We start from the raw sequence: 15,525 nt of genomic DNA, 5'->3' as shown, positions 1-15,525 counted from the left end.
ATACGCACATCCCTTACTCTTTATATGCATCAATAAGCACAAATTACGAAGTCCCTGAATGTCATCGTTCTATACCGATCTCCTTCATGTTTGTTGACCTTTTTCCATTAGTATAATACTTCATTAAAATCACCAATACACAACCATGGGAGACTATTTGAGATATGAATAGTGCGCAATGTTTGCCATAGTTGTAATCTCTCTTAATAATTTCGAGACGCATGAAATGATATTCGCATGCCAAACCACTGATTTGTCTTTACATATAACATCTAAAAGCTCCTCTATGTTGAAAGTCACTTCCACATGAATTTCATCATCCCACAAAAGTACCAGTCCACCCCTAATTCCAATTGGATTAATGGCGGCGACATTTTTAAACTGAAGATGCTTTTTAATCCTTTTGACGATAGTTTCTTTATTCTTGGTTTCCATAAGAAAGATCGATTGGGCCTCTCTCAAGCCACTAAGGCTCGAAGATGCTAGACTATCAAAGGAGTGCCCAACCCTTGGTAGTTCTAGCTCGATAACTTCATATATATCCTAGTAGCTTATTAGAGCTAGCCACCAAAACTCGTTTGCCAACCCCTTCCCACATATAAATAGGGTATCCAAGAGGTTTTCCTCTTCTAGCAAGATCTTTGGTTGTCCTCGTTTCTCATATGGAGTGAACCATTTTTTTTTTATGGTTGTTGGTGTTTTCTATCATGTTTTGCCTTTCTTTGCTACCCCCGAAATGCTATAATGTTCTGTTGGAGGTAAAGAAAGTACCTAAGTTTGCTGTGCTCTTTTCCCCTTATTGATGGCCATATATTATGATATCCGTTCATCATATATTAGTTTATTTGCCATTGAGTTATAGATAACTAGAGCCTTATTCAGCTCTATATTATCCTTTTGTAAGTTAAAATCTTTAGCAGGTCTTGGTGTTTCTAGTACGCTCTCCTCTTCTTTAAGATTAGGATCTAACTTGCCATAAAAGGTCTTCCAACAAGGGCTGTAATCTCTCTCTTCAACTTTCAGCCATGATCTATATATTAGGTTTGTCATGAGCCAATCCCACCTAGGGTAAAAGTTTGTGTAATGTCCAATACAACCATAAGAGTAACAAAAATGAGGGAGCCTCTCATATTTGAAATCAATCCATCATTTTCAACCTCCCAACTCAATTATGGATCCTATCTTTAGGGGACTTTCTAAGTTCAGTTTAACTTTGGCTTTACCTAACTTGCGCAAGCTGTTATTTTTTCCTTCAATTGTGACCTCCTCTACTTTTCTCAGTTTTGAAACTATATTACACGCAGCATTTTCCGACATCCCGATCGAGGAAGACCCAAAATATGCACCAAGAAAGCATAATGATTGAACTCGTAGCAGTGTTCACAAACATTAGGGTCTCCTTGTTGCAATACCAAAAAATTGCTGACAAAAGACCAAGGACCAGAATCTAACACTTGGTTCTTCTCTTCAACTGATCAAATGTAATCAGAAAAAATCCGGGTTCGATGATCTCACATTTCACTTATTCTAACTTTCACTCTCTCTTCATTGTACTTAAAAAGGCTTCAAAATTAATATTTGGTGTAAAAAAAAGTTTCCCATAGAGAATAAGTTCACTATCCTATTTTTCTTTGTTAAGCATTTCATCGACCGGTTCTATGATGTCCTCTTCTGACCACAAGTCGCCCATTGTTTTGCATAACGCCACCATTCTAGGATGATTTTCATGCATACCTTCCATGTTGTATTAGCTTGAGAACGTAAGTAAACTTTTGGGGTAGTAATTGTGTCAAATCAAACCCGGTAGTCTTCTTGGTGATTCTAGAGTGAAGAGAGCCCTAAATGAGCCGGGACCACCACATTTGGCTTGCTCCGAGGTGGGTCTTGGCTGGTTTTTTGTTCAGAGATGGGAATCAACGCCAATGCTGGTTGTGGTAAGCTAAATTGAGAAAGAGCCCAGAATGTCGGTGTTGTCGCTTTGGGGTGTTACGGTCCCATATGGGAAAACCCTTGTGGAGAAGAAGATTGGATAAAAACTTAGTCTAGATTGAAATGTATTGAAGTCTCCATGGAAGATTAGAGCAGGAGGCCCAAGATTTAGGGTTTAAGGGAAAACACTACCTTCAAAAGGGTAGAGAGGAATCTCACATAGGTTGAGAGAAAAGGCCATAGGCTAGTGTTTCTTCCATGGGTTGTTTCACGTGCCTTTTTTCTTTCCCCTCTTTTCCCTTTCATATGATCTTTTCTTGCTTTTTTTTTTTTTGGTCGGGAAAGAAGGAAAAACATGCTAATCTTTAAGCTCCATTTATTTTACAAAATATGAATGATTTAAAAATATCATCTTAAAAATGATCATTTGTATTACTTAAAATAATTAGTTAATAAAAAGTTTCATTATTAATAACAATTTATGTTAAAATATTTTTATAGACAATGAAAATAGGTCTATGAAAATATTTTTCATTTCTTCATTTTTATAAGTGATACAAGTAATTATTTTTAAGAAAATATTTTTTAATAATTTATTATTCATGAAAAAAATTAAGTCTTAGACCGACGTGTATGTCCTTCCAATTAGTTTTAATTTAAGAGAATAAGCATAATAGATTTGGAGTTTGCGTTGAAGATTGAAAACCCGGAAGAGAAGTTCCATGAACTTCTTAAAATTTAAATAGTGAGGAGGAGCAGAAAAGAACAAAGACAACGAAAAATAATTCGCCTTCCCTCTTTTCTTGTGAAGAAGACGATGAACAAAGAGAAGCTCCAAATTATTCACCAAGCTCCCCACCGTTCTACTCAACCCAAAATAACCACGACGGAGAGTGAGGAGCTCAAATACACTGTTCAGCAAGCTCCTCCAACGTGCCTTCGAATTTGAACAAGGTCGAGCTCAATTTAACAAGGAAGTGCCCAACCCAATTCTCTAGAGGCTCCCCACGCTCAAATGCCTTCGGGTCGCTGATAAAGGTGAGGAGGAGGTTTGTGAGCTTGAGATCGCAGTGGCAGGCGCGAATTCCGTAACTATGTAGAACTTAGAAGGAAGAAGAAGAAAGTAAAAGTGGGGGAGAAAATTATATAATGCTGACTTGGAAAAACAAAATGAGGTGAAATTATCGCTCTATAGACAGATTTGAAATTTAAGTGAAAGTTGACGATTTTTTTTAAACTAAATGAAATTTGGGTTGAAATCGAAACTGAATTTAAAATTGAGAGTTCCTTAGGAAATTAGGCCATACCCTGAGGTAGGGACGATTTCATTTCAAGAAATGGGATTCGACTCAGGAAAGGATTTAGGCCATAAAACAAATGAAGAAACCATAAAGTGAACAGCGGTTTCGCAATGAGGCTACAAACAAGCCTATCCCGGGGATATGGTACAAGGCCTAACCTAGAACCCGCATGACATGATGCAGGCACGGCTCCATTATGGAACTGAATGTGCCTAGCACACGCATAAATATTATCATGTGATCCGATGGCAACCTATTTATCACCTCTAGGTGGGGACCATACCAAGACCTATCAAGTAAGATTTTTTCTGGGTTCACTAAATTATTCTGCCCATAAGTATTTATAAAAGGAACTTCAAGTGTACTCTCACCACTTCTTGAGGCCTAATGATCCAATCAAGCGTCTAAAAGGGCCAAACCCAAGACAGAATTTATTGATTCGGAGCTCGCAAAATCCAACGTGCTCCGTCCCAACCACTGAAGTTATCAAATTTCGGGCCAATTTGTCCAAAGAGATCCCTTTCTCAAGTCATCTCAAGCCTTCAACCATAATTAGATCCATCGGGTAAATCAAGTCAAAGATGGACCGATCCAAATAAAACAATTTAACCCATTATGACCCATTCTCATATAATGTAAATCTAGTGATCAATATCCAACCCATACCTAATACGTACCTAAACAAATTCATTTACACATTTAACTCAATATACTTTCATACCAAAACTAAAGTAAGAGCAAAATCAAGTGAGGTAGGTTGGGTCCAAGTTGTAAACCCCTTCGACTCATTTAACACCATATTATATTTAAACACATTTATGATCTATTTACTTAATATAACTATCTCATTTATAACTCATTTAATATGCATATACTGTGTTTGACAATTAGGATAAAATTCGAGATATGATAAAATTTATTATATGCTATATTTTGTCTCTCCTTAAGACAAAATAAAGTCAAATATAAGAGGATATTGACCATATAAAATTATCTAATGAGAGAGGTGGGATGAAGGTAAATAAAATTTCTAATATTCATATTAGAAAAGTTATTTTCATTAAATAACAAACTTCTTAAATTAACAAAATTAACAAAAAAATTAAAATTAAAATTATTCGACCAAAAAAATTAACAAAATTAAAATTAAATTTCAATATATAAATAATATTTGAATTCTACTATGAGAAATTCAAAATTAAAAAAAAATAGTTATTTTAATTTAATCTTATTTTTATTTATATATTGGAATTCAATCTATTTTGAAATATATATTCAATATATAATTAGTACATATTTTAAGTATTTTAGTTAGGTATATAGTATAGTTTACTATTTAATAAAATTTTATAAGAGAATTATTCAAAAAATAAATTATTCAAAAAAGAGAGGAAAAAAATGAGAAAAAAAATTGAAAATAAAGCAGACAAAAGTTTCATAGGAGATTTTTATTATCTCCGTTTGTAATATTTTTGCTCATTTATACTATATGGCGTTTATACCAAATAATATACATAATATGATATAAATATATCCGACTATAATCAATAAACGATAAATAGGATATAATAGAATTCCTGAATTTTATATCATAAAATCTCTAGTCCTATCTCAATTAAAAATTGAACACCTAACGTAAGATAAGAAATAGGTCAATGACCCATTTTGACCATCTAACCATGACACGTACTAAAGAAACCACCTAAATCCATGCGTCTCATTCGTTTTCAATGAAAAAAAATTTAATAACCCTTATAGCCATGACAAGGATCGGTCTGAAGTTTTCTTCTTCGGCAAGAGTTTGAAACAAACGGAAAAGACCAATCATACAATATTTCGTATATATGCAGACGTTTAAAAGTATCGAGGAGTATTCTCAATCTATATTCAAATCAGAAATCTCGAGCGAGAAGTAATCGACGTTCCGCCCCCGGCAAACTGTTTAGCAATACCATATGAAACCCATTCCATTATATATAGTCCCGCAATTTACAGATTGGTACATAAATAAGCACTTCTCCTGTCAGGCCCACTTTCGTTTTGACACGAGTCACACGACACCCGGTATGACCGTGAACCCATACGCGAAGCGCGGTCTCCGCTGCTCAGCCGCCGTGTTTTGAGCATTCTAGAGGACCCGACACTCTTAAAAAGCTGCCCGCAAACGCATTTTCTTGCGCGCGTATCTTAGTTACCAGACTGCACTGCAGCTCTCAGGGTACCCCCGAGCTCGACCGGCACGAGTGGGATGAGAGAGTGTAGCACGTCCGTTATCAGCGGACGGTAGCTCGGCTCCGGTTGCACGCACAACACAGCCACAGCAGCGACCTGAGCAAAGACATTACACGCCCGGAATTAAGAATGGCAAACTAAGTAGGAAGTCCGAACGTTCCACAGAAATGCTAAACTCAGCCTCTTTTAAGAAATGAAACTAATTTGGCTTCTTTTTTAGGTCAAGTTGGCTATTAAATTATAGAACTGAGATGGTTTAGCTGAAACTAACGGTCAATCACCTGGTATAAGTGTTTCATATCCATGGTATCTTTTATCGCAGGGTCCACAATTTTTGGAAGCTTTGATCTGTCAGTAAGCTGAGGCATGGCCTGCATATTCATTGAGAGACAGCTTGTGATTAAAAATTGAATAATTTCAGACCATAAATGGGGTTGAACGCCCATCAGACAAGGCATTTGATGGAGATTAGGAGCAGGTGTTTACCCATGTGACGATAGATTGGCATTGAGCTGGTGCAAGTTTCTCCACGGGCTTCCTTCCCAAGAGAAGCTCCAACAGCACGACCCCAAAAGCATACACGTCACTCTTGTCCGTCAGTTTACCTGAAATGACATGATTAACCACTATGGTGATGGCATTAAGCACGCTGGCCAGCTAAAAAAAACCATGTCGGTGCACGGATCTCATCTTGAACAAGAAATGAAGTTAACTAATTTCGACATCACAGATCATGCTACAAGAGGTTCTTCTTTCGAATATCCGATACTTGTTCGAAAAACATATATCTGGCAATCAGCTGTCCCTCTCTGAGTTACAGTCACTAATTCCACAGTTCCTTGCTTTGTCCTCCTTTTCTCATTAGGGTATAAAAATCGGTGCTAAGCTGTACTCTTCTTCAAATTTGCACAAATTAGCACTCATCAGGAAATGCGCATGCAGCCGAGATCTTGTCTTATGTAATCAAGCATGTTCAATAGTAAATTACGACTAAAATTAGGCTGACGACACAAACAACATAGACTTCACAAGAAGTAAGGTGATCGATGTCTGTATCATAAAGACAATGCAAGCAAAGAATTCTTCTAACTAGGACAGTAAACCACCTGCAGATAGTGCGCTCTGAGATTAGGCATCTTGTACTCCAAGAGCATACAGGGAAATTCTAAGGACTCATAACAATGGGACTTAGATCTTATGGAGTTAGGTATATGTCTAACCAAAGCTTCAATCACGTGTTTATTAGGTTGATTGCAGAGAGGCAGCAGCACATGTGTGATGTGTAGCCAGGCGCTCACAACAACTTCACAAGGGAGGTTGCTTGCAATCCATTAGCCAAAATCATCACACAACATAATTGAGGTCACTGGTGGTCCAAAAGGAGAGGTTAAATAATTTGTGCTGGGGAAGAGTGAGCAATAAATTAATAAGACATCGTGAGCCATTAAAATACTCTATTTGTCAATACAGTTGGCATACCATCCAATAGGTACTCCGGAGCTACATAACCCAGTGTGCCCGAAAGCTTGACATTGCTTTTATTTTGGGATCCGTCAGTCACAGCAAGGCCAAAATCTGAAAGCTGAAGAAGAATATGATGAGAAATAAATCGCTGTATATAATAAACAGACAAGAAGGTGTAGCAACAGTTTTGTAACATAGCGGTGGGAATATAATATTAAGAACATTAGAGATGCTGCAATATTATATACGTAGTGTACCTTAGCATTAAAGTTGGCATTGAGAAGTATATTGGATGATTTCAGATCTCTATGGATGACTGATGGATTGCAGTGCTCATGCAGATATTCTAATCCTCTGGTCAAAATTCAAATGATTTGTTGAATCCGCATTATTAAATTACAATGAAAGGATTTCAGACTTTGGGTGCCACACCAAAAGCTTACCTCGCTGTATCTAGAGCGATTTTCATCCGCATATGCCAAGTTAATGCTGATCCTCGAGAAGGTCCTGATACAAAAAAATTTACGACTGAAAATCAGTTTGTCTTCTCTTATGACCATTTTTGGTACTTGGTTCAATATAAAAACCCAAGCATGAACAAAACGAATATTCTTTTACCATGCAACTGAGTCTCCAATGAGCCATTCTGCATCAATTCATAAACAATAAACCTTGTCTCACAATTGATGCTATAACCCAGGAGGGAAATTATATTCGGATGCTGCATCTTGCTCAACAAATTCACCTCATTCTGCGATGTCACACCAGAGTTTTGCAATGGAACAGTAAGATGACCGAAGAGAATCCAAGAAAAACACCCACCATGTAATTTTACCAAGACATAGTACCTCGAACTCTCTAACGGCATCCTGACTCGCACAGTCTAGCTTCTTGACAGCAACATGCTTGTCGTCATCCAACCTAGCCTTGTATACACGTCCAAATCCGCCCTCCCCCAAAACGTTACTGTCCGAAAAACTGTTGCTTGCCTTCTCCAGAAGCTTGTATTCAAAGAACGCAATGGAGTTTTTCCGACTAACCGTCTTCAAAGAACTAAATTTACCCAAAAACGGAGCTAATGCAAGCCCCCTTTCAGCTTCTGCAAGAATTAACCCCCATAATTCACAAAAGATAAAGGCACAATGGGAATCGCATTGTAAGCGTCATCACTAGAGCCAAAACTCAAACCCTCCAATTATTTATAATTTAACCCAAAAGAGAGTTCAAAAAAAAAAAATTCAGAGAGGGAGAGAGAGAGAGAGTTTAGATTCAGGGTAAAAAGAAAGAGTAGTTTACCTGATCTCAGAGAGCTCTTTTTGGTGGACTTCTTGGTGAACTTATTCTGATAAAGCCAAAGGCCCATGAAGATCAGGATGATTGCACCCACTAAAGAACAAGAAGCAATGAGAGCGACGAGCAACTTCTCATGTGAATCCAACCGGTGTCTCCTGCCTCCTGTATCTGCAAAACCCAAAGTTCAAATTTTACTGAAAACTTGACCAGAGCACACAATTCATCTACCAATGCGACATTTTTCCGCTATGGGCCTCAAAATCAGAGCACCAAAACAAAATCTCAAGAAATCGAGACACAATCCGGCCGCTCACTGATTGCAGCATTGTCCAAATCCCTTCCAAGAACTCTTGGAAACTAGATTAGAGAAAAAAGCTTTGAATCCTGAGTCCGACGAAGTACCTGGAGAGAAAGCAGCCATTGAAGTGGAGACTGGAGAGGAGGGAAGAGAAGGAGGAGAGGGATCGGGAGGAGCTGACATAGGGGACAGAGGTGGGTCACTACCCATTGCATCAGTCCAAACGGGAATCACAAGAACGAGGAGGAGAAGAGGAAGAAGCTCCTCCATTCTTTGTTTTCTTCCTCCCATTAATTTTTCCTCCCTCTCTCTTTCCCTGGTTTTGTTCTTTTTCAAGAACACATGAAGATAGAGAAATGTGGGAGAAGAGTTGAGAGGAAGGAAGCGGGTTTGTCCTGGCTTTGGCTCTTATGGGCTGCTTAAACAGGGGACACACGACACACCCACGAGTCCACGACCCCTCTCGCCTCTTAGCTCAGGCTCACACAAAGAACGCCTCGCGACATGTGAGGCCTGTGCCTCTGAGCAAAAACGAAAGGGGCGAGGGAAAGTGTGGTGGTCTCTGGATCTTCTAGTCCCTCTCCATGATGTCCTTTTTGATTCTTTGAAAAAACCTTTTCCCCTCTCTCTCTCTCTCTCTCTCTCTTCTTTTCTCTTTCTTTATGCTTCTTTTTTAACGGTGTGTTTCTTTTCTGCTTGGTACAGAAAAGTAAAAAGGAGAGAAAGGAAGGAAAAGAAGTGGGGGGCGTTCTGTGCAAAGAGAAGCGGGGACAGAGCCCGCAGCAATCATGTGGGAATCCGACTCTGCTGTCCCTAAATCGCTTAAGAAGAAGAAAAATCGGATTCTTCATGTGTGTATGATCGGTTTCTTAGTTTTTAAAGTTTTTCAGCTTCTAACTTAGTTTCTAAATTGAATTGGCAGATGGGTTCTCGAGCGGGTCGACGCTGTGACTCACGGCTCCAGATGATTGGAACTGGGCATCAAATTGGCTCATCTTTTGTTTTGTGTAAAAAATCAAACTTTTACAACAACAAAAAAGTAGAACCATTTCACTATGAAACCACTGCATCGTTTCTTTATGTTAAGGATCATTTTTCAATTCTCAATGATTGCAAATTACTTTCTTTTGGAGGCTTTAAAACCGAATTGTTTGAACAATTTCTCCATAGACCAGCTAGCCAATTCAGTCTTGTTTAGAGTTGAATCGGACTTAGTGCACACATTTACATTAAATTGTGTCGTGAGCCTTTTGAAAAACAAAAACACCTTTTCTCAAACCTTCGAGCTAGGATATTCCTAAAGTTTGTTAACGATTTCCAAGTTTATGACATATCCTTTTTCATTCTAATGGAAAGCCTAAAGAAATTTATAGTTCAATTTTCCAATCATTTAATTAATGGGGTTGCCCTGGTAGTCATGGAAAGAAAGGGGAGATAAGAACTTCGATTTCCCACCTATTTCAAGGGTTGGGGTAGGATGTTTAGATTCAAGTGTGAGGTTCGATTCCCATGCTTTGCAAAAATGGAAGAATAAAAGTTTAAGAGTAAATTAAGAATTAGAGTATAATAGATCAAAAAAAATTCTCAACATTTCATTAGTAAGATCACATTCACTTATATAAATCCCCCTTCAAAAGTGGGAAGTGAACATGGAAGAAGAGCTAGAAATCATGGTGTCCACGTGAAGTGGGAATTGATAATTCATAGCGAATTATCTATATTTGAACTTTTTATTCACTGGAATTAAAATAGGAGGTAGGTATATGAGCTTTGTCGCATTATTGGTATTTTATTTTTAGCAGACCCAGGTTGAATTCTGGGAGTTCATATTGCTTAAGCCTTAAGTTGTAATTATTGATTGAGAGAGGAATAGTTTGGTCAAAAATCATCAAGGCCAAAAGTCAGCAACGGGGGGCTAAAAGCAGCAGAAAATGGACAGTTAGGGAAACGACAAGGACGGCATTTGTTTTAGCGCCTCGTGGATTTCCGAGTTGCGCGACCTGGGACTTGCTAAACACGCAAACGACAACAACGCTCGGCGTTCTTAAGAAAACGACACTTGTTTACACTTCTCTCTCTTCAATCTTTCTAAACTTTCTCAATCTCACCGTCGCCCAATCACTCTACACTTTCACCTCAATATGACTAGGAATTTTCATAAAATTAGTTAATAAAGAAAGTATTTAGCAATATGGGATCGGATTGAGTATGAGTTAAATATAGATTAAGTAGTATGGATCATTAAATTTGCATTATGTTGAAATAGATCAAGACTAGTTAATGAGTCTATTTGGGTCGGATTATATATAACTGAACCCGACCCACACGATTGACTAGTCTAGTCGATGCTTAAAATAGTTTTTATGAGATATGTACACATTATAATCTATCAAATATTTTTTATAAGTTATTCTACTTCCCTCTATTAAGCATGTTTTAGAAAACACAAAATTTTCGAATTTGAGATGAAACATAGTTGGCGTTCAGACAAGATTAGTGGAGGCCACAGGCTTCCCTAGCCGTGTTCCGGTCACTCGATGCTTAATGCAATTTTTATGAGATATGTACATATTATAATCTATCAATATTTTTGAAAGTTATGTTACTGTCCCCCCCCCCCCAAATTAGGTACTGTAAGATTTAATTATCTCGCTCTTTAATTTACGTTTCTGCATTGGTCAAATTAGGCATAACTTTTTCTGTAAGGTATGTTTACTCTTTTTTTTAAAGTGTCTTGATTGGTTATTTCACTGGAGAACCATCGATAGTGTTCTAAGGTATCCCAAGAAGGAAGAAAAAAAAAAGGCATGAGCTAATAGGGGATTATTATTTAAAAATTCATAAATCTATAGAAATTGTGCAAATTCAATAATTAACATTTTAATTCTGTCGATTTAGTCCTAAGCTTTTTACATTTTGATAATTGAGTCCATACGAGCAATTTTGATAGAAGATCGCTCATGTAAATGCTAGCCATCTTAAATGATACGGTCAATGTTAATATAAATATTTTTTAATAGTATTTTATTTATTTATGAATTTTCTTTTCTTTTCTTTTTTCTCCATTTTATGTGGCAAGCAAGGATCGCCGATGACCCCCACCGACCACGTCCCCACCATTGCTAGCCTTCCAAGCAATAGTGGGGCGGTGGCACCATTGAGGGTTGCAAACCCTCCGTCACATCTTCCTTCTCCTTTATTTTTTTTTAAAGATTTTTTCTATTTAAAAAAATAAATAAATTTTATATTAAAAATTATATTTGGACTAAAATGACATCAGTTTAACCATGTCAATGCCACATAGGAAATATAATATAACAATAAAATAAGTCACGTCATCATTTTTGTAAGCCAGGTTGGATGAAGAACAAAAGAACTAAATTGCACAAATTGAAAAAGTTTTAGGATTTAATTGGATATTTTTAAAATATTTGAAAATTAATTGTACTTCCGTGACAAGTTTTAGAACTTCTAGTGTATTTATTTTTTTTTATTTGACACGTGGATAGCAGAAAGTGGTAGTTAATTGCAGTTGACTTTTAAGTGCTAATCGATGAAAATGACCAGGAGAATCACCAAAAAAGTTATAAAGTTATTACAATTGTATTACTTCAATCCAACTTTTTTTTGGCTAATTAAGTTATAAACCTTTTGCAATTTTATAAATTTAGTCCATTCGGCCAAACTTGACTGGTCGGCGCTAATATCAAACATTTGCGTGGACAATTTTTTAATCTTGAATTTTGGATTCTTTTTCTTTTTCTATTTTTCCCTTTAATCGGTCGCCGGACTAAGGCAATCGGCCCTCACCTCTGATCGGTCGCCTCAGTCCAACGACTTGCTAGAGGAAGAAAGAAATAGAAAAAAAAATTATTAAAAATTGTCCACGTTAGCGTTCTTGTACAGCTAGTATCGGCTGGCATGCATGTCAACGCCAACTAGCCAAATTTGATTGGATAAATTAAATTGGCCAAAAAAAAATTATGATCGAATTGCTACATTGTAATAGAATTATGACTTTTTCGATAATTTTTCCAAATTTAATGCAGGATTCATTTAGAATCAATTCAGTTCATCATCATAACCCCACCCGGTTTTAATTTAATTTAGAACGAGATATCCAAAAAGTCTTTATGGGAGTTTTTGGGCCACCGGCATTTATTGTTACTTGTGCAACTAAAAAAACCAGCCATTTAATAGGAAGCCCCAAAAAGAAAGCACAGAGCCGGAGAAATTGAAGGAGATTGCCTTCTGCCCGGGGTCGAACGACAGACACAAAGACATTCGCAACGTCGATGTCGAGCCTTCAACTGCATTGAGTTTGAGTTATTACCGATGGCACTTGACACGAGCGTTCGAAGGACTGTGAACGCCGTCCGCGTATTACTCGAATTGAGACTTGACAGTGAGACTGACTTATTAGTGTCCATTATCAAGGGAGAACGACACCTCAACACCGAAGCCATTGGCCGGGTGATTAAGGGCAGAAGAAAGTTGGAAGCCCCGTTTGTCGGTGGGTGTTTATCTAATGCGTGCAATGAACACGATAATTTGTGTCCATCCATTAAGGTTAGTTGAATCAAAAGGTTCAGATGTTTCGTGCTACAAAAAAATAAGAAAATTATTATTAAAATTTTTTCCTTAAAGTGACATTTGTGTCTTAAAATGACTTGACTTTATTTCAAATTATCTCATGAGCTTGATCAATTTGACTTAATTATCCTTTGAAGAGGTGTTGATTTTTAAAGTCCCCTTTATTCCAAAATACAATGTGCATGTTTCGCGCTTTTTCCCGAGATCATTTCAGTGAAGAAAAAAATAGACACATTTCTCCCATGCCACTCACATGCGCATAAAGGATGTTTAAAAGCCCAAATTTGTCACGCCTGTGAAGGTGAAAAAAATGAGTTAGGGTTTCTCTAGCATAGAACGAACAATTTGAGAATTGATCATTACGGATGTGCTAGAAGAGTTGTAATGAAAACATCGTGTCGTGACAAGCACATGCTTGTCAGCCATTATTTTCACCGGCAGTAACCTTAGGGATTATTAGATTGAATTGATCATCTAAGTTTAGGGAGATTATCGTGTCAAAATGGCTAAGTTCAAGGGATACTTAGGAACAAAGTTAAGTTAGAGGAGAACTTTAAAAAATAGACGCAACTTTGGGGAGTATATTCGGTCAAAATGATTAAAATCATAGGGTACATTAGAACAAGGTTAAGTCTAGAGAGAACTTTGAAAAACAAACGCTATTTCTGGGGATTTTCGGAATTTTTCTAAAAACGTAGTACATCTTACTTTCCAAGAAGACACGAGATTTGAGATACTTCATTCCATTTTTTCAGAAAATATAAAGACTTAAAGAAGCTTCCAATAGCTTCCAATAATATAGCTCGATAAAGTACTTTCATCCAAGAACATGAGGTTAGTAGTAGGGTGTGCAAAATAACCGAGATCCATCCGGACCGCCTGCAACCAGACCGGACTGCCTGGAACCGGTGGTTCTTGAGGGAACCGTCCGGCTCTCGGTTTCAATTTATGGAAACCAATGGGTACCGGTCCGATTTTTGATACCATGGGCGGATCCATCCACCTGCCCACCCGGACCAAATTGATTATATTAAAATAATATATTAATTTTTAATATTAAAAAATGAAATTACTAATCAACAAACCCAAATCAAATAATTAAAAAAATAATTAAAGTGGGAAAAAAGTCCAAAGCGCACCAAATGGAGAGGTGCTAATCTCCAATCAAACCAAATGAAGAGGCGCTGAAGCTAAAAAGTCCAAAGTGCACATTGACAAAATGTCAAGCAATTGGTGGGTAAAAAGGAAGCACGTGAAAAAGCAGGGCTACAGAAGGAGGAGAAGAAGAATAGGTCAAGTGGTAAAGAACCAGCAATTTTGGTCAAAAACCAAAGTTGTTTCCCGTCAAGATCGGAGCTTTTGAGAAAATGATATTATTATTATTGTGAAACCGGTTCCATGGAACCACCCAGAACCGGACCGGACCAGCGGTTCGGTTCTCGAATGGATCCATGCAACTAACGGGTGGACCTCGGTTCCAATTTTTCGGAACATATTCTTAACGAGTGGTTCCTAGTTCTAGATCGGGAACCGCCGCCCTGGACCATGCACACCCCTAGTTAGTATTCATTTCTCCCGCTTCCCTCTCTTTCTTCTCTCTCCATGGTCTTCTTCAACATTAAGTCATGGGGGAGGGTCACCCTCCTCTCCATCTCCTGTTAATTTTGTTCATGTATTTTTGTTCTTTGTTAATTCTTCTTCTCTCTCGATCTAAATTTGGGAACTCTCTTCTTCCAAATTACTTTTGGATTTGAGAGTTTGAACTCTCTCGATTTAATTCTAAATTTATCATCTCCCAATCTAAATCAAGGGTCTAATAGAATATGTTTTCGGGGGTTCCATACCCTGATGCTTTATCCGTGCACAAGTCTTCTACCCTCTAATTCCAATGGTGATTGCAAGAGTTCTAGCATCTTGCCGAATCACGAAGATTTGCTCTTCCATATCTTAGATCCATGTTCGTTCAACCTATTAAGTCATTGCTAGATTTGATGAGGGTCATGACCCTCACCCCTGGTTGATAAGGGCTTCGTGGCCCATGCCTAGGTGCTAGTGGAAGTTGTTAACCCTTTAAATTGAAAAAGAAATGGAAAATATTAGAAAAATAAAAAATTGAAAAATTATTAAAATTTACCCATGTCAACAAAGGCAAGCTACCTAAGACAATTAGTCTTGATTGAACTGTTATATCAATGATTTTCAACCAAAATTAATTAGATGAACTCAATTGGCAAAAGTTGAAAAGGTTCGAACTCAATTGGCAAAATTAAAAAATTTAGGACTAAATTGATGAAAGTATAATAGATTTGGGACTTTTTGAATAATTTTGTCTCATGTAATTTTCATGGAGTGTATTTTTTTTGTTGCCCCTATTTTCGAGACCTTTAATTGACTAACTAGATTTCCTCTTCTTAT

At 37.3% G+C, this 15,525-nt stretch overlaps 1 protein-coding gene across 1 annotated transcript; it reads right to left on the bottom strand.

Annotated features, from left to right (window-relative positions):
- Window positions 1–5,046: 5,046 nt before the first annotated feature.
- Window positions 5,047–9,137, bottom strand: LOC104436993 (probable receptor-like protein kinase At1g80640). Its single transcript, XM_010049848.3, has 10 exons — window positions 8,622–9,137; window positions 8,223–8,387; window positions 7,775–8,025; window positions 7,545–7,677; window positions 7,370–7,433; window positions 7,184–7,280; window positions 6,942–7,044; window positions 5,949–6,067; window positions 5,744–5,833; window positions 5,047–5,558 (listed from the first exon to the last, which is right to left on the bottom strand). The coding sequence occupies exons 1-10, from the start codon at window positions 8,806–8,808 to the stop codon at window positions 5,418–5,420; spliced, it is 1,350 nt and encodes a 449-aa protein (XP_010048150.2). The 5' UTR covers window positions 8,809–9,137; the 3' UTR covers window positions 5,047–5,417.
- Between the last annotated feature and the right edge of the window lie 6,388 nt (window positions 9,138–15,525).

This window comes from Eucalyptus grandis, chromosome 3 (assembly GCF_016545825.1).
Source record: "Eucalyptus grandis isolate ANBG69807.140 chromosome 3, ASM1654582v1, whole genome shotgun sequence".
In the NCBI taxonomy this organism is placed as follows: Eukaryota; Viridiplantae; Streptophyta; class Magnoliopsida; order Myrtales; family Myrtaceae; genus Eucalyptus; species Eucalyptus grandis.
Note: the sequence above shows the minus strand (reverse complement) of the source record. Positions and strands in the feature narration are given on the sequence as shown.

What these genes read in the sequence shown, in the direction of transcription:
- LOC104436993 (XM_010049848.3), bottom strand. Translation starts at nt 8,808, where the DNA reads ATGGGAGGAAGAAAACAAAGAATGGAGGAGCTTCTTCCTCTTCTCCTC. An exon ending in ATGCCAACTTTAATGCTAAG is followed by an intron (nt 7,045 to 7,183) that starts GTACACTACGTA and finishes ATTCTTCTTCAG; the next exon opens with CTTTCAGATTTTGGCCTTGC. An exon ending in ATATGAAACACTTATACCAG is followed by an intron (nt 5,559 to 5,743) that starts GTGATTGACCGT and finishes GTCTTTGCTCAG; the next exon opens with GTCGCTGCTGTGGCTGTGTT.